The sequence below is a fragment of the Mytilus trossulus genome, chromosome 12, assembly GCF_036588685.1.
Source record: "Mytilus trossulus isolate FHL-02 chromosome 12, PNRI_Mtr1.1.1.hap1, whole genome shotgun sequence".
In the NCBI taxonomy this organism is placed as follows: domain Eukaryota; kingdom Metazoa; phylum Mollusca; class Bivalvia; order Mytilida; family Mytilidae; genus Mytilus; species Mytilus trossulus.
In genome coordinates, this window is record NC_086384.1 from 28674712 (window position 1) to 28697018 (window position 22307).

General features: G+C 32.2%; 1 protein-coding gene across 1 annotated transcript; it reads right to left on the bottom strand.

Moving 5' to 3' along the window:
• Positions 1-712: 712 nt before the first annotated feature.
• LOC134692340 (uncharacterized) lies at positions 713-20592 on the bottom strand. Its single transcript, XM_063552795.1, has 19 exons — positions 20391-20592; positions 19694-19736; positions 12738-12895; positions 12107-12274; positions 11171-11435; positions 9483-9646; positions 9000-9176; positions 8311-8526; positions 7763-7805; positions 6856-7196; positions 6112-6336; positions 5581-5623; positions 4687-4847; positions 3879-4052; positions 3136-3417; positions 2383-2425; positions 1725-1888; positions 1092-1262; positions 713-810 (listed from the first exon to the last, which is right to left on the bottom strand). The coding sequence occupies exons 1-19, from the start codon at positions 20584-20586 to the stop codon at positions 713-715; spliced, it is 3132 nt and encodes a 1043-aa protein (XP_063408865.1). The 5' UTR covers positions 20587-20592.
• Positions 20593-22307: the final 1715 nt, after the last annotated feature.

Sequence of the window (22307 nt, forward strand, 5' to 3'; positions counted from 1 at the left end):
CAAAAACACATTCTCTTTCAACAATATCTTACGTGAGTCTAACAACATTCATCAGTGTCCTTGTCTCCTCCACTCCTATAAATAAAATGAGTTGTTTTTTTTCAAACTGTTTTCATTAGACATCATCATAGGATTTCATTCAATGCCATAAACATTTCTTAATCAGTCAATCTGATTACAAAAAATAGCATAATGACATACTATTAAATTAAAGACATAAGTTATATGTTCTTTGGTAGCAAGTATTTACCAATATATCACTAATTACTTGGGCCGCAACTGTAAAAAGACCCTTACAACTTTTACATTCAGCCTGTTTCTGCAATGTAATTTAATTCATATTGTTTTAAAAACAAAAATTGGGTATCGAATAACTGTTACTAAATTGGTTTCAAGCAACTTACAGGTTCTCAAATATATTCAAATAAATTAATTAAAACTAACATCACAAACTTTGTAAAGGATTATACAAACATTACTAGATACTTACCAAATGCATATCCATTTAGATCTACTGTTCCTGTCACTCTTTCTATACCAAACTTTAGTTTGTGGTTACAGGGATCCAGTTCAACAAACGAATGGAAACCTTGTTGAAGGAAGTCAGTGTACATACAACAATCTACAGCAGTACACTTATCATGGATGTTACAGGCTGCATTGGCAGGAAGTGTTGGCAAGGTAACGTCTGCTGCACAATCTGAAAAGGAAGTCAAGAGTACATACTAAAATCTACAGCAGTACACTTATCATGGATGTTACAAGCTGTATTGGCAGGAAGTGTCGGCAAGGTGATGTCTGCTGCACAATCTGTGAAGTATAAAATGAGAGCTAAACAAATCTTAAGGCTGTACATAGGTCAGGTTTAGAATTTTCTTAATTTCACCTAAATACTTTCTTTAACTAGCACCATCTTTCTCAAGAAACTGGTGATCACAAACAATCATCAACCATACAAAATAATGAGTTGATTCAAAGTTGGTTAAGAAATGTTATATAGATAAGTCACAAACAATGTAATTCTTATTTTCCTTTAATATTGGCTTAAATTTAAATAAAAATTATTTAAAGGAAATTTTTGAAGACATTACTTTTCTTCCATCTCTCTGCACTGATTGGTGAATAATCAGCCAATGCACAAGCTGTTCCCAAGACATAGGAGTTAATTCCAAGTAAGTTAAACAGATCTGTCTTTTCCTGTGCTGTGAATGTCTGTCCAGATGTTTTACCAATACTGGTCAGGTGACTAGGCAATGAAAACCCTGAAAATATTTGAAAATAAAATAAAATGTTAATTTTGTAGTAACCGATAAGGAGTACACAGGAACACATTGGGTTCATAAAAAGAAGAATGTGTCCATAGTACACGGATGCCCCATCTGCACTATCATTTTCTATGTTCAGTGGACCATGAAAATGGGGTTAAATCTATAATTTGGCTTTAAAATTAGAAAGATCATGTCATAGGGAACATGTGTATTAAGTTTCAAGTTGTTTGGACTTCAATTTCATCAAAAACTACCTCGACCAAAAACTTTTACTTGAAAACTTTAACCTGAAGTGGGTCAAATAGATGAACAGATGCACAGACCAGAAAACATAATGCCCATAAATGGGGCATAAAAATGCATTCATCTTACTTGCATTAATACCCCTACTACTCCAAAAAAAGTAATATAGTTTAAGTAAAACAAATCATAGGTCAGTAAAGTATTTCAACTCACCTGGTGTAGAATATGGCAGATCCCAGGCACATTGTCTCCATGGTATCATAGCATCCATAAAGGCATCCATTTCTATCCCACATACTGAGGAACTGTTGAAACATATCTGGATTTTAAGGTTGACTTTGTATTGACGCTCTACTGGGAAATTCTCTATTTTGTATCTACAAGACAAATATTCATAAAACAAACTACTCAATGATTAATCAATAAAACCCCAAATTCAGAATTTGAATTAATGTACATCCTCTCTCAAAATTTTATAAAGAATTGCCCAATTGATTCCATTGTTATATTTATTATTATATATGAAGGCTACATTATTGCATGAAGGACTAGTGAAAATTCACCAATTAATCATTTGAAATTGGCTTGGGATTTGCCTATCTTGATAACAATAAGCTACCAGCTGATTGGCTCTCTCATACAGAGAGCACCAATCATATTTCCTCTATTCATGAAATGTTTTTACTGTAAAAAACGTCCAGGCACTTTCAAGTAGGATTTTCAATTAGGGTTTAGGGGGGGCTTGAATCAGTTATGTTAGTAAAATACCAATATTTCTTTGCAAAAATGTTTTAAAACTGTGCTTTAAATAATTCAACACATTATCTGTTTCAAACGTTTTAATAAGTTCATAAATTAAAATTCTACTTACGTCAACTTTACAACTCCTTTCAAATTAAACTTCTTCTCCACATCTGTAACAATAATTAGAGACCATTCAAATCAGCAGAGAAATTTGAAAACAATCACATCTTAGTTTTTTATTAACTTTTGCAAGTTATAGAACTTTTTATTCACTTTACTGGCCAAGTCTATGAAAAAGAAAAAGAAAGGGGGGAAAAGTAATGACCAATTTATTTCTTAATCCAAATTCAAAATTCAGTTAAAAAAAATGAATTTTGATCAAACTTTGACAAAATACTGATTGCACAAATAAGATAGAGTAATGATCTTATTAAACAAATAAACTACCAGAATAAAAGGGTTGAAAGTCAAATATTCTTTCTCTTTACATTTCCTTTATCAAAATAAATTATTTTCACAAAATAAAATGTTTCTACAGTATCTAAAGCAACATAAAAGAGGCACAAGTGTATATATCATCATGTTGGTTTTTTTTCATTTTCTAGGAGGGGGCAAGAGATTCAATAAAATCAAAATTCATTTTACAGCCAATTGCATTGAGTGTTAAGCCAAAGGTAATATAGTTGGTTAGCTTGCTTGTTTGCTGAACCATGAAGTCATTATTAGGTAAGGTATACTACCTCCTGTCAAAGTAGCCTAGTCCTACAGACAGATAGAATAGTTATCTATCGGGCTAGTCTAATCTTAAAGGAGGGTAGTTTACCTAACCTAATAATGACTTCACGGTTCAGCAACAAGCAAGCTAACTAAAGATGAATACCTTTGCCATCAAACACATTGAAATCAGCTGTAATAATGGATGAATTGCCATTTAAAAAAGGATAATTACCAAATATGCTATCATCAGTCAAATCTAACTTTAAACTAAATCTTTCAATGCCAATTTTGCCGATGTTCGTACATGGATCTAGATCTATGTATGTGTGGAATGGACGTCCCAAGAAATCAACATCAGAACAGAAATCAACAGCTGTACACACTTCAGCAATGGATCCTACTGACAAGGAATGGAGTGTTGCCATGGGAACATCAAGTGGACACACTGTAAAAATATTCAGATATCATATATTCACTTTATATCTTATAACAGTTTCAACATATATAAATATTTTAATTTTCTATTTGATGTCATAACTTTTGCTATAAATTTTTCCAAACTTGAGTTACACATGCTTATAAATGTTGTTTTCCCCTTTATGATAGGTGATTTTTATACTTTTTTTAAATTTTATGCAACTAGAAGAGCAGGAACTGCTTTCCCTTTCAGACCAGCAAGGGTGCATGCCCACTTCTGAAATGGGGTCATAATGACTAATTCGTAATTTTCTGTTTTGTGGTATGTTGTATATATTTTGTCCTTTTTTTCTCCATGGTGTTAATGTTTGTACATTTTATACATGCGATTTTTTAATGCCCAATTGTATCTCTATTTTTTTCTTTTTCTATTTCAAATATCAATATATAAATATATATGATCAAAATGCATGGAGAATTTTTTTTTACCATTCTTCCATCCAGCAACAGATGGACTGTACTTAGCTCCTGACGGTTGACACTGTGTGGGAGACATCATTTCACCAATTTTCAGGAATTCCAGTAAACTTGAAGCCTTAGCAGGTGTAAGTAAGGATCCTTGTGGTAAGTTATGATAAGTATACCAGCTATTTAAGTTGAATCCTAAAAAATTATTATTTAGATTTTTATTTTAGAGATTCAACATGACATTTAAAGCTTAAACATGTTGAAAGTTGCAGTCTAATCTCATGTTACATAGTTAATAAGAAATCACAAAAATTACTATACAATGTCTTATTCCTGAGAGAATTAAGGAAGAGGGTAGTCTGTAGCTTACTGTGTAACTGCTTTATTAATAAAGGAAACACATTTTCATTCAAAATGTACATTGAAGTTATGTGAAAATTGTTCTGAACAACTCTTATTTTTGTATGATATTTGTCTATACCACTGTCAATATATACCAGTGGAAATGCAAATATTTTTCCTTTCAGGTCTTACCATGGATATGAAGGGATATGAAGGGACTTCTAAAATCCACAATAACCAACATATTTTCTATGAGTCATTTTTTCATATATCAAATGAAAATATAGTTTTGCTCAATGTTGAAGGCTATATAGTGCCCTATAGGTGTTTACATTCTAGTTCTTTGTTCTCTAGTGAATATTTGTCTCATTGGCTACATGTACAACCATAAATGACCAGCAAAAAGTGTCCAACAAAATTCTTCCATCAATCAATTACATAAAATATTTCTAATTTTCTAAGAAGGTTAATATTCTATAAGGATTACCTGGTACTCCATAACTTGTATCATAGTCACAGACAGGAATTGGTAGAACTTGTCTCTTGAAGAGTACAAATGTAACATACTGTTCACTTCTGTCTAAGTACATACTCATGTTCAGGTCTAAACGGAAATACTTGTCATCTTCATTGTAATCAATTAGAAAACTGTAAATCAAATTTTCCAAAATGAAAATTTTAAGAAAAAACATTTTGTTTCAGCATGTCTTCTTTTGTCAAAACTGGTAATTCATACACTATGGATTTGTTTATTTTCATTGGTATTAAAAATTGTGGTTGGAGAAAATTGATATTTTGAGGGTCTACTGACGGGCCCCATACTGCCAAATCAAAAGTAAAGAAATATTTGTATTACATCTAGTATTGAAATTCTTAGTTTCCCTACCAATGAAATCCATTAAAACTGGTATACCACAAATATTTATGAGTAATCCAACTCAAAGTCTTGGGTTCATAAATCTTTCAAGTATGATTATTGTCCTCAGACTCAGAATTCTACCAATCAAAATACTATGTTTGGTGTTTTGAGCACAAATTTAGTACTTTGATTTCTGAGTTCAGTACTAGTTTTATGACCGGGAGCCCTGACATTTTACGTCAAACTTGCACTCGTTTGTCTTTTTTTTTAAATAAGTTTGAATTATAAAAAACATGTAACTGTATAAGGATTGTAAATTAATGTATAAAAAAGAGTCAGGGTGGCTTTTTTTAAACTTGGTCATCCTATCAAAAAAAAAAATCAAAATTCTACATTAATCTTGAAAATTTCTATGGGAAAATACAAGACTCTTCCATAGTTTTTGGTTCATTAAACTCCCTTCATCTCTCACACACACATAATCATTTCTAGAACAGCCTTATAAAGAGGTGCATAACTTACTCAAATATGTAGGCATCTAACAAATCTCTTTTGTCTTTCTGTCCTATAAAATAAAAATAAACATTTTGTAAATGAAAATAATTATTACATTGGTTGCCAAACACATTGTGAATTTCCATTCAAAGAACTGATCCAAGACTTCCAATACAACAAACTTTTGAGACAGAGATATGTCTCGCCTTCTTGTTATTTTGATAGTAAAATGCCAATGTTGAAATAAAAATAGCAAAATATTAAGTCAATGAACCATGACTGAAGGTACAAGGCCAAACAATCTCCATGGAAATGAGATGTGCCATTGCTTATATATACAAATTTTATTGACCTACAACTAGTGGTTTAACGTAAACTAATCTAACCACATACTGATACAAATGAATTAAGCAAAAAACTCAAAGTCATTAGACATTGTAAGTTACAAATTACTAACCATTTGAAAGCATTCAGCTTTGTTCTTATTTTTAAGTATATACTAAAAACAACCCCATAATTCTAATTTATCCCAGACTTCTGTAAGAAACTTAAACTTACCCCAGGCATAGGTCAGGAAGTCCAAATCAATGACCAGCTTCTCTATTCCAATCTTGAATGACCTTTCACACATATTGAGGTCAAAGTAAGCATGAAGTGACTTCCTCAGTAATGGTATATATAAACAGAAGTCGATGTAAGTACAGCGTGATGCTATGTGGCCCTTTGGTGTGGCGAGAGATAATGGATTCAGTGCTGTTAAATTACCTAATCCTCCAATACATTCTGAAATAAAGAAAAACATTGTTATCATGTTAAACTGTGAGATATGCCTCACTTACCATACCCTTGCTTTACGTATTCAGTAAAAAGGCAGTGAAATGAGAAACCGATTTGAAAACACAGAACAAGGTATAACATAGTTTGCTCCAAATTTCTGAAAGCACTGATTTATAGTTTTCGGAAAAAATTGCAACAAAAATTAAATACATTGCCATTATGAGAATAAATAAGTACATGCACTTGGTATTTACAGGAAGCTGAATAAATTAAGTGATGAATTTGAAAATACATCACATTATAAGCTCAAATGAAGCTATACACCAATTTCAGTATGCTAATTTGGTAGTCCTGAGAAATGTGAACCAAAATATTCTTTGATGGACAGAAAGCTGGGTTAACTACCTAATCCTTTATGTAAGCTAGTCATGCTCAATTGACAGGTAAAAGGTTCTATAATTTCATTACAAATGTACTTTACCATTACTACCTTCTGTTGTGATCAATACATATAAATAAACTCACCATCTCTCCAACCCTCAGGATCGCCTGGCTGTGATTGGTACATTTGACTGTTAATGTCACACTGTGGATCTTGTAGGTATTCAGCTATACCAAGTCTCTCTAAAATCTGCTTAACTACAATGTCTGTCAATTGGTTTTGCAGGGAAAGCCCTTGCCTGGCCAAGAAATCGGAGGCTGAGAAATTGTTTAAACTGATGCTCCAATCACAACCAATTTTTGGAAGATAGAGGTCTTCGACAATCATCAAGGTTATGTCACACGCTTCTCCTTCTTCTAAACAGACACTGGCATTCATACTAACTATGAATTTCTTTTCAGCTTGTAGATCAATCACCAGAAAGCTGCATGAGAATTATTAACCAAAATTATTAAGATCCATGGATTTTTAAATTATTTTTGCAATTCAAAATATAAGTACAAACAAACAATATTGTAAAACTGTAATTGTTGAAAAATAAATGTAACTGTTATTTATTGTGAAATTAAATTGTCCTGAGTTTAAGCTATTATTAAACTAAAACTAAAGAAACAGAACATTAAAAATAGCAAAACCACAATGGTAAACAAATAAAATTCTAAATTGTTTTGTTATAAATTAGGTCATTAGTATTCTCAATAAAGTTGTTTCATATTTTTCATGTCAAGTCCTTTTATAGCTGAATATACAGTATGAATTTTTCTCATTAATAAAGGCTGTACATTGTCCTATTACTGCTTACATCCATTTCATTTGAACTTTGGTGGATAGTTGTCTCACTGGCAATCCTACCTAATTTTTGTAATAATACATTATGATTAATACTATTACATCCATATGTGTCTGTCATTGTATTATTAACAAAAAGATATATGGTGTTTTTATTCATATCAGTAATTTAAAATACTGTTATAAATCTAAAATACTCACTCTAAAAACATCATGTTGCCCAACTTAACATTTTTCCGAAGACCTGAAAATGTAAATTGACATGATTAGGCATTCATTAAAATTTATTTCAAACTCTTCTTTCATATTCATAAATGAAGCCAAAGTAACAAGTGAAAGTTCTTCATCAGATAGTACATCATTAATATTACAAAAAAAGACAAAATAAAAATTATAATAAGATACTCAGCACTGCTGTTTGATCCAAATGACTGCAATGTGAACCTCACTTTTATGTGGCAAAATCTAGAAACCATTCATCCAAGTTTAATACCATTACAATTTAAAATATTGTAACCTTGGTCAATAAATCTTTCAGCGGATGGTTTACAGAACTTAAAATTTGATGTCAAATTATATATAGCAGTCAACCAAAACACAATTTGGTGTTATTCACAGGAAAATTCTGGTGGGAGAATCATTGTGCCATGGCAAAAAAAAGCCCCTCTGTCTCAAATTTTTTTTTTGAAATTGGATCATAGAGCTGGTATGGTCCAACTCTTTCTTAACTTTCAATTAATTAAACTTACCACTATCAAATGAAAAGAAGGCTTCATCCACTCCAAAATGATCTATTCCAGCCTTGATTCTGTATTGGCATCCATCTAACAGTATGTAGAAGTGGAAGGACTTCTTAATATAGTCAATCTGGACGCAGCATTCTACACCTGTGCAATAATCTGGTATGTGGCATGTTACAGGGGTGTCGTCAGGTATCTTGGGTAGTGTCAGATTCAAAGGACAATCTGGAATTATAATATTATTGTACAAGTTTAATGTATATCTGTGGTCATTTTCTTCCCTGCTTCTTATTTAGAAGTTATTAGAAACAGGATGTCCACACCTTTTTGGAATATTCTTTGCCCCATATACTTTGGGTGGACCATCAAAGGTAAAAAAAAAAAAGGAGTACAAACTCTCTCCCGCCAAAGTTGATAATATTGGTAGAGTTACAGTAGTCCTGTATAGACAGATTATTTAAGTTTTTTTCAAGTCTGTGAAGGAATTTCATATCCAGAACATACACACCACACAATAAAAGCCTGATTGAATATGACCATGAAAAAATATAAGAGGTCAAAGCCTTACTTGAAACTTTCCTCTCTGTACTGTAAAAGATTGCATTTCAATCACTATTATTCCACCAAAACAGTTTGTTTTCGAAATGAGCTCATATTTGAGTCTATTATCATCATTCTTTTGACTAAAAAGTACTGACCTTTATTCCATCCGTCCATTGATGGAGCATAAGGGGCACTACTCCTGCTACAGGATGGATCTTCCATGTATTGTTTTACTCCTGTTGCTTCTATAAACAGATCCGACACAAACTCTGGCATAGCATCCAAAACAGTGTCTACTACTTGATTTTTCAAGAAGTCAGATGCTGATATGTCTGAAAAAGGAAATTAGTTATTAATCAAAACAGTGAAATGAACAGACTGAATTCTAGTTTGATTTTAACATGGAAGTAATTTTGCAATAAAATCACAATAAATACGTCTTTGATGCAGAGAGAGAGAGAAAGAGAGAAAATAATGGCAAAAATTTCTGAATTTAGAATACATTCATCATATATGTTGCATTTATAACTTTTTTCTCTTCTTTTCTTCAGGAGGAGGGTGTTACCTGCAGCAATTACAAAACATCTTCTTATGAATTTAGACATATAAATTCACAAATAAACCATTGAAATACTTACTAGGTAAGGTGAATTTAGTTTCCAGATTACACAAAGGTTTTGGTAGCAGTATATCTGTCAAAAGCTCCACTGTTAAAATGCATGCCGCCTTATTATCTAGACATAACGATACTTTAGCACTTAACAGAAACATCTTTTCTGTCTTCAGATCATCAATTTTGAACCTACAGTGAATACAAATAAAAATATGAAAAGAAACAGACACAAGGAAATACAGTAAAATCAAACAGTTACTAAAATATATAGAATGTTCTATTAAATATCATGATGTATTAATTTACAGATTTTTTGATATGAGTATGTTGGCAAGTGCAAAATATTCATGACTTATGATTGAACGTCTACCTGTGTTTTTAAGATGAAGAACAGTAATAAAATTACTTTTCTTTTTTTTTTTTTTTTTGTCAAGTGTGGTGATATGGTGTCATGAACATAATACATGCATAGTTCCCCGAATTGCATTACTAAAATATAAGCAAACAGTATTGATAGGATGTTGGGGAAAAGAAGGGAGGAGGTGTCTTACAGATCAGAAAATCTCACTTTCATTACTGTTAAGCTGCTGACCAAATATGCAGTCCTTCTGTTCAGAAGTTTCTAAGTGAAGTTTGACAAAATATCTGTTCAACATACAGACAGCTAGAAGGAAGGACAAACAGACAGCCAAATGGAAGAACAAACAGACAGCCAGATGGAAGGACAAACAGACAAACAGACAGCCAGATGGAAGGACAAACAGCCAACCAGATGGAGGGACAAACAGACAGCCAGATGGAAGGACAAACAGACAGCCAGATGGAAGGACACACAGACAGCCAGATGGAAGGACAAACAGACAGCCAGATGGAAGGACAAACAGACAGCCAGATGGAAGGACAAACAGACAGTCAGATGGAAGGACAATCAGACAGCCAGATGGAAGGACAAACAGACAGCCAGATGGGGCAATATGCGCAATTGTTTCTCCATAGGCCGTAATGGTAACGTTTTCTTCTGTTGCTCAGCCCATATTGTAAACTTGTATATGTATGATGGCTTGTTTCGAAGCTGAGACATTTTTACATATGTGGTTAAATTTTCGGGGTACGAAGTGTGATTCATTTTTCCGTAATTTAGCAAACCCCGAGTATCCTTTTGCGATGTGGCTCCTCATGGTAAAAAATCCCATTTTTAACACAATAAGTTCTTTGAAATTTTAATACTTTGAACACATTTAATAGCTCCATGGTTTTTACACATTTATTCTGTGTTCCCTTACTTTCTAAATTAACACTAATGGTTCAGCTCAGTCATTTGTTTATCATAAAAATGTGTCAAATATCACTACACAGAGATTTTTGTTAACACGTGACTTTTGTGTTCCTCATTTCAAGGCGCATTAGGGGTATTGTCCCAGATGGAAGGAAAAAACAGACATCCAGATGGAAGGACAAACAGACAAACAGACAGCAGATGGAAGGACAAACAGACAAACAGACAGCCAGATGGAAGGACAAACAGACAAACAGACAGCCAGATGGAAGGACAAACAGACAAACAGACAGCCAGATGGAGGGACAAACAGACAGATAATGTGATTGCAAAATAGCCTAACTTCTAGAATTAATTCACATAATACTGGTATAAGGAAATATCATAAATGATTTAAAAATACATAGTGTGAATTCATACAAATAAAATAAACTCACGTCAAGCGAATAACATCTGACAGACTTATAATTTCCTCTGTTCCAAAATCATAATCCAATAATTTCTTGTTGTATGGTAAATTCTCTATTCCAGCTAAAAACTCATAATTACAAGCATCCAAACTTATGTAGAAATTAACAGAGATATCTAAGTCAGCAATATATAAACAGCATGTAACACCAGTACATGTGTCCATTAGGCTACAAGTCAGTGGTTTATCGGGAGGGATTGCTTGTAACTCAAATGGCAAGGTCAAATTGCACTCTGAAAATAAAAATGTAACTTGCTTGATGATTGATAAGTTGATGCAAAATGGCTATTTCATGTTCAAGTGCTTTTCAATTTTATACAATATAAACTCATTAGGCATTAGGCACATGTCAACGTATATTTGTTCCACCTAACAGAAGTTCCAGTGGAAACTTTATTATAAACAATGTCATAATACCTGTACCTGTCAGAACAAATATTCTTTACTATTTATTCCGTTAGGAACATCTACTGTAATATTTATTCCTGTGGAAATAATATTCCAGAATAGTTTTCCATTTGGAACTTATATTATGAAGGAACTTCTATTCCGTGACAGGCCCAGTAAAATTTGAGATTAAGGAACAGTAATTTATGACTTTACACTAAAAGCTAAAAAAAAAACCTGCTCATTTTTTTTATTTTTTTAATAATTGTTTAAATAATTGTTTTGAACTTGATGCACATTCTATAAGATACAGTAATTTAAAAAAAAAAGGATTTTGACAATAATTTCTTTGAACCAATCCATAGAGGATCATAAAGTATCCTTAATAACATATGACATTACTGCCCTACACGCCAATGATGTACAAGAGAAGTAAGTAAAGTAGTAATAACATATATGATGTTCCTAGTTCAAAATTCAGTTTGTTTGCATCAAACGATATTCAAAATATACATACTGTTTGTCCATCCATTGACGGATCCAGCAAATGGCGCTGCTGTCCTGTTACAAGATGGAATCTTCAGGTATGGTGTCATTCCCAGAGCTTCCAGCATTTTGTCACGAAGTAGTCCTTCTACAGCTCCACTTATATCATACTGAGCTTTAAAATCACTTAAGGAGAAATCTAAAAAAAAATTGAAAGTGGTTTCAACATTTCCTTTCATTCAATTACAGCACAAGTACAGGCTTATCAAAATTGTTATCAAAAAGATGAGGTGTAAATATCAATGAGACAGCAACCCCTCCACACAAATAATGGTTTTCAAACACAGACATCAAGCTTCTACACAATATGTCAATCCAGGGGTAGAAATGAGCAATCATATCTTACTGGCCAGAATGACAAGTCAGCTTTACAATTAACTATTCTTTATGTTATCTTTCTTGATTTGCCAAAAATTTCCTATAAAATTGTACTACAACAAGTCATTGAAGACTGAACAACCATCTCAAGTTCTTAGTTGCTCATTTCATGCTCTGATTTTATCAAATTCAGAACCTCTATGTATATGGCTGCTTCAACCTATTTTTTTCTAAGGAGAAGGGAGGTAAATCTTATGAATGAATGACATCAACTTATAGCTCACCAAGGTTTGGTAGTGTCCAATCACATCCAAGTTTAGGAAGTTTGGTATTTTCAAACACTGGTATAGACACCAGACATGCTCCAGTCTCCTCAAAACATACACTTAAGTTCATGTTTAACATATATTTCTTCTCAGCCTGCAAATCATAAATGACATACCTGCAAAATATAAAGTTTAAAATTTAACTTTTATATTGACAAATTAACAACCGCAGATTTATGCTTATTTTCAGAATAGCATTTGAATACAAAGGCTCAGCTAGCCCATGTGAAAATTTCCAAAAAAATCTTTGGCTTGCAGGAGTTATTTCTTAAATATTTCTATAAACCAAATACAGGAATCTTTAGCCTAGGAGAAGCATAAACAGGATAAAGAAAAGTCAATTATTTAAATATTTTTGCCCAATACACAAAGACATTGTATATATTATATATGTAAATGAAAACTTAAAACAAGCAGTTACATTAACAGCAGGGGTGTGGAAATGCTATGCCCGACTCGCCCGACTCGTACATTTGAACAACCGGACAAGTAATTATTTTTGTCTTGGTTGCCCGTGGACAAGTAAAAAAATATACAAGACAAAGTTCAAATCCAACAAAAACATAAAATTAATTTCAAAATGTATAAAGATGTTTAATTTATGTAAAAGAAACCAATGTTCAGCAAGTAAAAACATCAATGTTCATGACGATAATTATTACATTATACCGGAAATATATTGCTTACCAAAATAAATAAAAACCAGATGCTTCGCAGGGCGTAGCTTTATACGACCGCAGAGGTTGAACCCTGAACGGTTGGGGCAAGTATGGACACAACATTCAAGCTGGATTCAGCTCTAAATTTGGATTGTGATTAAATAGTTGACACAGCATAGGTTTCTGACACAGAATGAATGTGTTCTAATGAACTTAAAATTTTTGTTTTCTCTTAGAGCAATTCACTATGCTGTTCTATATTAATCCTCTCAAAAAAATGTTTGAAGAAATTTTCTTTTTATTTATGAAATTTCAAATGAGAAAAATTGAACCCAATATTTTAATCACATCCCCCTTTCCCTTATTCCAAAACTAATCTCAATTAAAATATTCTAATGGAGTTTGCAACAATAACTACTCATTTAAATACATCATAAAATATTAAGATGTAAAAAAACTGCTTGTTAACACTGAATGGTAAAGATTATTTAAATTTACCAGTTGGTAGTAAAAAGTGAATATACATTGTATATTGTATAAAACAAAGATTTAAGTTGATTCTGGACAAAGAAAGATAACTCCAATTAAAAAGAATTCTTGCAATAAGATATTTCTTGCTTACTATTTTGGACAAAGAAAGATAACTCTAATTAAAAAAAATTTTGCTATTTCACAATATTGTGAAATTAGATATTTCTTGCCATTGCACAATACTGTGCAATTGAAAAGACTTGCTATTGCACAATACTTAATATAATAATTTTAGATCCTGATTTGGACCAACTTGAAAACTGGGCCCATAATCAAAAATCTAAGTACATGTTTAGATTCAGCATATCAAAGAGCCCCAAGAATTTAATTTTTGTTAAAATCAAACTTAGTTTAATTTTGGACCCTTTGGACCTTAATGTAGGCCAATTTGAAAACGGGACCAAAAATGAAGAATCTACATACACAGTTAGATTTGGCATATCAAAGAACCCCATTTATTCAATTTTTGATGAAATCAAAAAAGTTTAATTTTGGACCCAGATTTGGACCAACTTGAAAACTGGGCCAATAATCAAGAATCTCAGTACATTTTTAGATTCAACATATCAAAGAACCCAATCGATTCATTTTTTGTCAAAATCAAACTAAGTTTAATTTTGGACCCTTTGGACCTTAATGTAGACCAATTTGAAAACATGACCAAAAGTTAAGAATCTACATACACAGTTAGATTCGGCATATCAAAGAACCCCAATTATTCAATTTTGATGAAATCAAACAAAGTTTAATTTTGGACCCTTTGGGCCCCTTTTTCCTAAACTGTTGGGACCAAAACTCCCAAACCAATACCAACCTTACTTTTATGGTCATTAACCTTGTGTTTAAATTTCATAGATTTCTATTTACTTCTACTAACGTTATGGTGCGAAAACCAAGAAAAATGCTTATTTGGGTCCCTTTTTGGCCCCTAATTCCTAAACTATTGGGACCTAAACTCCCAAAATCAATACCAATCTTCCTTTTGTGGTCATAAACATTATGTTTAAATTTCATTGATTTCTATTTACTTAAACTAAAGTTATTGTCGAAAAACAAAGAATAATGCTTATTTGGGCCCTTTTTTGGCCCCTAATTCCTAAACTGTTGAAACCAAAACTCCCAAAATCAATCCCTACCCTTTTTGGCCCCTAATTCCTAAAATGTTGGGACCAAAACTCCCAAAATCAATACCAACCTTCCTTTTATGGTCATAAACCTTGTGTTAAAATTTCATAGATTTCTATTCACTTTTACTAAAGTTAGAGTGCGAAAACTAAAAGTATTCGGACGACGACGACGACACAGACGACGACGCAGACGACGACGCAGACAACGACGCCAACGTAATAGCAATATACGACGAAAATTTTTTCAAAATTTGCGGTCGTATAAAAAGTATGCGAATCCAAGTCACGTAACATTGCCATTGGCTTTGTCCATTGACCCGGGATCGTCGATTAGGTTTTATCCATCATTTACCGGAAGTGTCATTTCTTTAAATTTTGTATTGAGATTCAGATTGATAAATACTTAATAAAAAGCTGGGCAAGCAAGACAAAAAGAGTCATGAGTCGAGTAGAAAACCTTAACTGCAAATGAAGGACATAGAGTATTTAAAAAAAAAAACAGAAGCGAGAATTTCAGACATCGTGAATATCAAATTGCCCCTGGTTATCTATGGAAATTCGGAAAATAAATTAAAGTTTTTGTCTTATTTATAGATGAAAGATCAACATTATTTGTTGTCAAAGTGGTAAAAAGAAGACTGAAGGGGCGCTTTAATTGCCTTTCAAGACAATTATAAATAATCAAGAAAAAAAACAAGTGTGTCAGTTGAGAGAAACACCACAAAATCAATAGTTTATCTATTATTTAGTTTATATTTCTTCAATCACTGTCCTCAAATATAGTATATTACTGGCTTCAATTTTTATTCAAAAACTGCTGCAAAATTGTCCTTTTATACATGTCATTTCATTGGTTGGTTTGCTGTTAGGTTTCTGTCCAATTGATGTTAACCCTATCCTACTTTCCTTTTTTTTTACACATATAAACAAATGGATTTCATTTGTTTGTGATGCACAACAGTTCTAAGTAAAAATCATATTTGAGCTAAATAAAACAAGAAATACTTCAATATTTATTGGGATCATCTTTTTTTCCGGACAAGTAAAATTTTAGGTTTCACTTGCCCGGTGTCATATGGTATTTTGAACCCCCTAAAAATTGAACCCGGGGTCAAAATACCATGCGGTAAAATGACCCCGGGGTCATTATACCGCATGGTATTTTGACCCCGGGGTCATTTTTCACATATGGTATTTTGAACCCCCCTGCGGTATATTGAACCCCCCTGTCTTTGAGAAATAGTATTGCAGATAATCTAATTTACAATTTATTGGCTATTATTTTTTTTTTAATTAGAGGTTATGAGTAGGGGGTTCAATATACCGCAGGGGGGTCAAAATACCATGGCTATTTAAAATTTTGCAAAATATCTTTTCCAGTATGCTAAATACATATAAACTACTTATTGGAGTATTATAACTATGTTAAGGAGTTAGAATAGCTTGGATTTTTGAAATTCAAGGTCTATAGTAGGGGGTTCAATTTACCGCAGGGGGGTCAAATTACCATGGCTAAGTAAAATTTTCAAAATATCTTTTCCAGCATGTTGAATACATACAAAGTACAATTTGGAGTATTATTACTATGTTAAGGAGTTAGATTAGCTTGAATTTTTGAAATTCAAGGTCTATGGTAGGGGGTTCAATATACCGCAGGGGGGTCAAAATACCATGGCTAAGTAAAATTTTCAAAATATCTTTGCCAGTTTGTTAAATACATACAAACTACTTGTTGGAGTATTATAACTATGTTAAGGAGTTTGAATAGCTAGTTTTTTTTTTAATTTAAGGTATAGTAGGGGGTTCAATATACCGCAGGGGGGTCAAAAAACCATGGAAATTATTTTTTTTCCTAATATCTTTTCAAGAATTTTAAATTCATACAAACTACTATTTGGAGTATTATTACTATGTTAAGGAGTTAGGATAGCAAGAATTTTTGAAATTCAAAGTCTATGGTAGGGGGTTCAATATACCGCAGGGGGGTCAAAATACCATGGGTAAGTAAAATTTTCAAAATATCTTTTCCAGTATGTTAAATACATACAAACTACTGGTTGGAGTATTATAACTATGTTAAGGAGTTAGAATAGCAAGAAGTTTTGAACTTTGGGGTCTATGGTAGGGGGTTCAACAACCTCAGGGGGTCAATATACCATGGAATTTTTTTTTTCTTTTCAAAATATCTTTTCCAGCATGTTAAATACATTCAAACTACTTGTTTGAATATTATAACTATGTTAAGGAGTTTGTTTGTATTCAACATGCTGGAAAAGATATTTTGAAAATTTTACTTAGCCATGGTATTTTGCCCCCCTGTAGTATATTGAACCCCCTACCATAGACCTTGAGTTTCAAAAATTCAAGCTATTCTAACTCCTTAACATAGTAATAATACTCCAATTTGTAGTTTGTATGTATTCAACATGCTGGAAAAGATATTTTGAAAATTTTACTTAGACATGGTATTTTGACCCCCTGCGGTATATTGAACCCCCTACTATAGACCTTGAATTTCAAAAACCCAAGCTATTCTAACTCCTTAACATAATTATAATACTTCAATAAGTAGTTTGTATGTATTTAACAAACTAGCAAAGATATTTTGAAAATTTTACTAAGCCATGATATTTTGACCCCCTGCAGTATATTGAACCCCCTTCTATAGACCTTGATTTTCAAAAATTCAAGCTATTCTAACTCCTTAACTTAGTAATAATACTTCAATAAGTTGTTTGTATGTATATAACATGCTGGAAAAGATATTTTGAAAATTTTACTTAGCCATGGTATTTTGACCCCCCTGCGGTATATTGAACCCCCTACCATAGACATTCAATTTAAAAAATTCCAGCTATTCTTAATCCTTAACATAGTAATAATACTTCAATAAGTAGTTTGTATGCATTTAACATGCTGGAAAAGATATCTTGAAGAAAAAATATTTTCATGGTATTTTGACCCCCCCCCCTACCATGGTATATTGAACCCCCTACTATAAACCTTGAATTTCAAAAACCCAAGCTATTCTAACTCCTTAACATAATTATAATACTTCAATAAGTAGTTTGTATGTATTTAACAAACTGGCAAAGATATTTTGAAAATTTTACATAGCCATGGTATTTTGACCCCCTGCAGTATATTGAACCCCCTTCTATAGACCTTGATTTTCAAAAATTCAAGCTATTCTAACTCCTTAACAGTATTATAATACTTCAATAAGAGATTGGTATGTATTTAACAAACTGGCAAAGATATTTTGGAAATTTTACTTAGCCATGGTATTTTGTCCCCCTGCGGTATATTGAACCCCCTTCTATAGACCTTGATTTTCAAAAATCCAAGTTTTTCTAACTCCTTAACAGTATTATAATACTCCAATAAGTAGTTTGTTTGTATTTAACATGCTGGAAAAGATATTTTGAAAATTTTACTTAGCCATGTTATTGTACCATGGTATATTGAACCCCCTACTATACATATAAACTAAAGACCTTTCATGTTAAAATATCTTGCTACTGTAACTCCATAACATATTTATTATACTCCAATCAGTAGTTTGTATTTATTTTATAAGTTTGAAAAGATGTTTTGAAAATTTTACTTTTTAAAATCAAGTGAGCCATGGTAATTTGACCCCCTCCCCCTTTTTTACCATGGAGAATTAAAACTTAGAAGTCTACCATTCTATATAAATATTTTAAATTTCAAAGAATTATAGTGTCCAAGCTACATGGTCTAGTTTTAATGCTTTAAGAAGTTTTTTTAATGAAATTTTGTTGGTTAAGATTTCAGAGCACTTATACCAAGCAAATATTTTTCTTTTAACCAATCATTGAAAATTTACCTCCCCTTCTTGTATAAATGATTTTTAATATTTGATTAGCTTTTATATAATGTTAAACGTTTTATTAATCATCTAAAATGAAAAAAAACCAGGGGGGTTCAATTTACCATGGGGGTTCAATTTTTCATACAGGGGGGGTTCAATTTACCATAGCGGTATTTTGACCCCGGGGTCATTTTACCATGGGGTTCAAAATACCATATGACACCGGGGACAAGTGCTCACAACAAATATTTCCACACCCCTGAACAGAGTAATTGACAGGCAAAGATTGTATGGCGATAAGTTGATTTGTTGCAAAGCAAAATTTCTTCACCTCTTCAGCTACCAATTTGCTGATGAAAGTCCAAACTTGTCACCTTTTGTCCTAATCACCTCATTTTTAAAAACCCATCTATTGCATTTATTGTTAATTTGTTTTTTTTCTTATGAAAGTGGTCTTATGAAGCAAGTCCGATCACAGATCCCACATATCATGATAATAACGCTTGTCATTTCATGTCTCCTGCCTCACTTTGTACTCCTGTTTTCAAGCCTAATAATTTGACTTTCATGGGTCATGCTTACCAAAACTCGGCCAATCTTAGTAGCTAAGATAAGACCCCCCATGAATTATTTGCTACTGTATGATTAGATAACAGCAATCAATCAACCAGAACTTATTCAGTAGAAAATTTTTAGGAACAGAGTAAAAACGTGTAAAACCTTTACAAGCAAGAGAGAGTGTGTAACATCAAGTCTACTTACTCCATTTTGAGGACTTGTAATATTGACATAGTCTTTTTCTCACCTGAAAATATAAGTAAAATTTCAATAATAACTTTTTCAAAGCCTCTACAACCCTATCTTGTGGCATCAAAACCTTGGAAAACACGGTTAGAGAGAATCTGAACCCAGACTATAACCTGTATTGTGAATTACATGTTATATCAGTGCTGTATCTTCAATTAAAGTGAAAAATTTGTTTTTCTAAATTACTATAATTTGTGTATTTTAATTGCATTCATTTCTAACATCTAAAATCAGTTTTAATATAATTTCCATTGATTAATTTTCAAATACCACTGATGATCACATTCATATTTCCCAAATAAAGACTACAAGACTTCAAAGTTACTCAAATGACAATTCTTTAAAATAATAAATACATGTAGATAAGAATCAATGATTCTACAGTAAAATAATGAATCCAAAATACAACTACTGTGTATTCAAAAAGTATTGTGTTCAATTAATGTAATTCAAAGTACTCTAGAGAAAAATATGAGGTTTACTCTTTTGATCTACCAAGACCTTAAATTAGTTTAAGGTCATTCTGTCTTACTTTTTTTATATAGGCAATCTTAATATTTTATTTATTGATCAAATGACCTACAATTTCTATTTCTTAGCACCCTTCCAACAGATGGATACTATTGTGTATCATAATATTTTACAAACATACCCCATTCATAATCTATAAGGGTGAAATTAAAGGCTCGTCTCTCAATACCAATACTCAGCTTCCAGTTACAAGCATCCAACAAGGCGTAAATACGGAACGATTTACCGATCTTTCCTACATCCACACAACAATCAATACCCGTACAATAATCTGGTACATAACAACTGACTGTTCCTCGGATCTTTGGTAAAGTCATATCGGAAGATTTTGGGCAAGCTGTAAATAAAAGAGTATCATGTTGTTAGGTTGCTGTCTATGACATTACTGTTTCAATATTCTGTTGTGTACATATCCCCCTAAATCAGCTCTAATGATAAGAAATGTACATTTATTTAACTAAAGTTTAGATACTGAAGAATTCTTTCACAAATTATCTTAGGATACCATTTTCCAAGCTTCACTGTCTAGGAAAAATGGTGTTTTTCAATGGTGCCATTGTTTTTTCATGAAGACTACTAATTTCAGAAACACATTACTACTGTTTTCTGCACTGTCTGTTAAGCTGTGATCACTTTCTAAACTTATTATTTTGAAAATCATTTTTATCTATACAGGAAACTGGAAGGTTAGCATAATGACAATAAGTTAAGTCGTAAGTTTTTTCTTAAGAATTGTACCCTTGACCGGAAAAATGTACTGTGGATTCATTTATTTTAGTGGGTAGTAATTTTTGTGGTTTGAGGAAACTTGCATATTCGTGGATATTTAATTTCATGGTTTTGACAAAGTCTGCATACATTCCTTAAGAAAATTTGTAATTCATTGAACATTTTAAAGTCATGGTTCCCCTATACCCACGAAATCCACAAAAATTAGTATCCAACAAATATTAATAAATCCCCAGCATTTATTCTGTTTAAACCATAATTTTCTCATTGTACCTCCAGCATTCCAACCATCCACAGTATTGGCGTAAACTCCCTCAAACCTGTCACAAGAAGGGTTGTTCAAGAACTGGGTCAGTCCAAAATCATCAAATAATTTGTTGGCCAGAGCTGTGGACAAAGACTGTCCTGCTTCTAATCCTTTGTCTCTGACCCAGTCAACCAGAGAATCTAAATTTAAAAACATTTTTACATTTATAAAAATATATTTTAATAAATACATGCAGAAATAATTCTCTATTGTAAAAATATTCCTATCAACTTAACTTGCCAGCCTTAGCAGTCTTAAACTAGCAGTGAGGTATTTTTTTTGGTTCTGTGTTTAAGGCTTCATTGTGATTTAAACATGATGAACAGCAATAACAGAGCTGCTCATTTGGGTTTTTTTTGTTTTTTTGCAGTGCATGCACTGATTGTGTGTCATGGATGGATACCCTGTTTCATTTCTTTTCTAGTAAACTTTAATGAAGAAAAATATGAAACATATTAGAACTTGCTACATAGCTTTTGTCCAGTTTCTTACATTCCTAGAAATAAATTTGATATTTTTCTGATAGTTTGCATATTTTTAGGGGAAAATAAATCTAATAATAGACATACTTGTATCGCCATTCCATCCACCCATGTCCATATCACAAAGTGGTTGTGGAAATTTCTGTTGTACCAAGATGTCAAAACTGAATTGACAGTCAACATTCACATCCAAACATATAGACATGGACATATCCACAATTAACTTCTTCTCAAACAATAACTGGTCAATTGTAAATCTATAAAACAGGATAGATTTTATATATATTTTTAAATGTCTGATATTTTCTCACTTTTCTTAAGTTACCACTTTTAAAATCTAACCATTTTTCTTTCTTTTTTCATCGTTCTATTTGGTTTTATTGCATTTCATATCAAAATTTATTGAATTATATATCTAAAAACTTCAAACAGGTCACCGTGGTCACATTTTTTTAGTGTCACATAAATTTTTTAAGCAGGCATTTTTTAAATCATCCTTTCCAGTATCAGTTGTTACTAG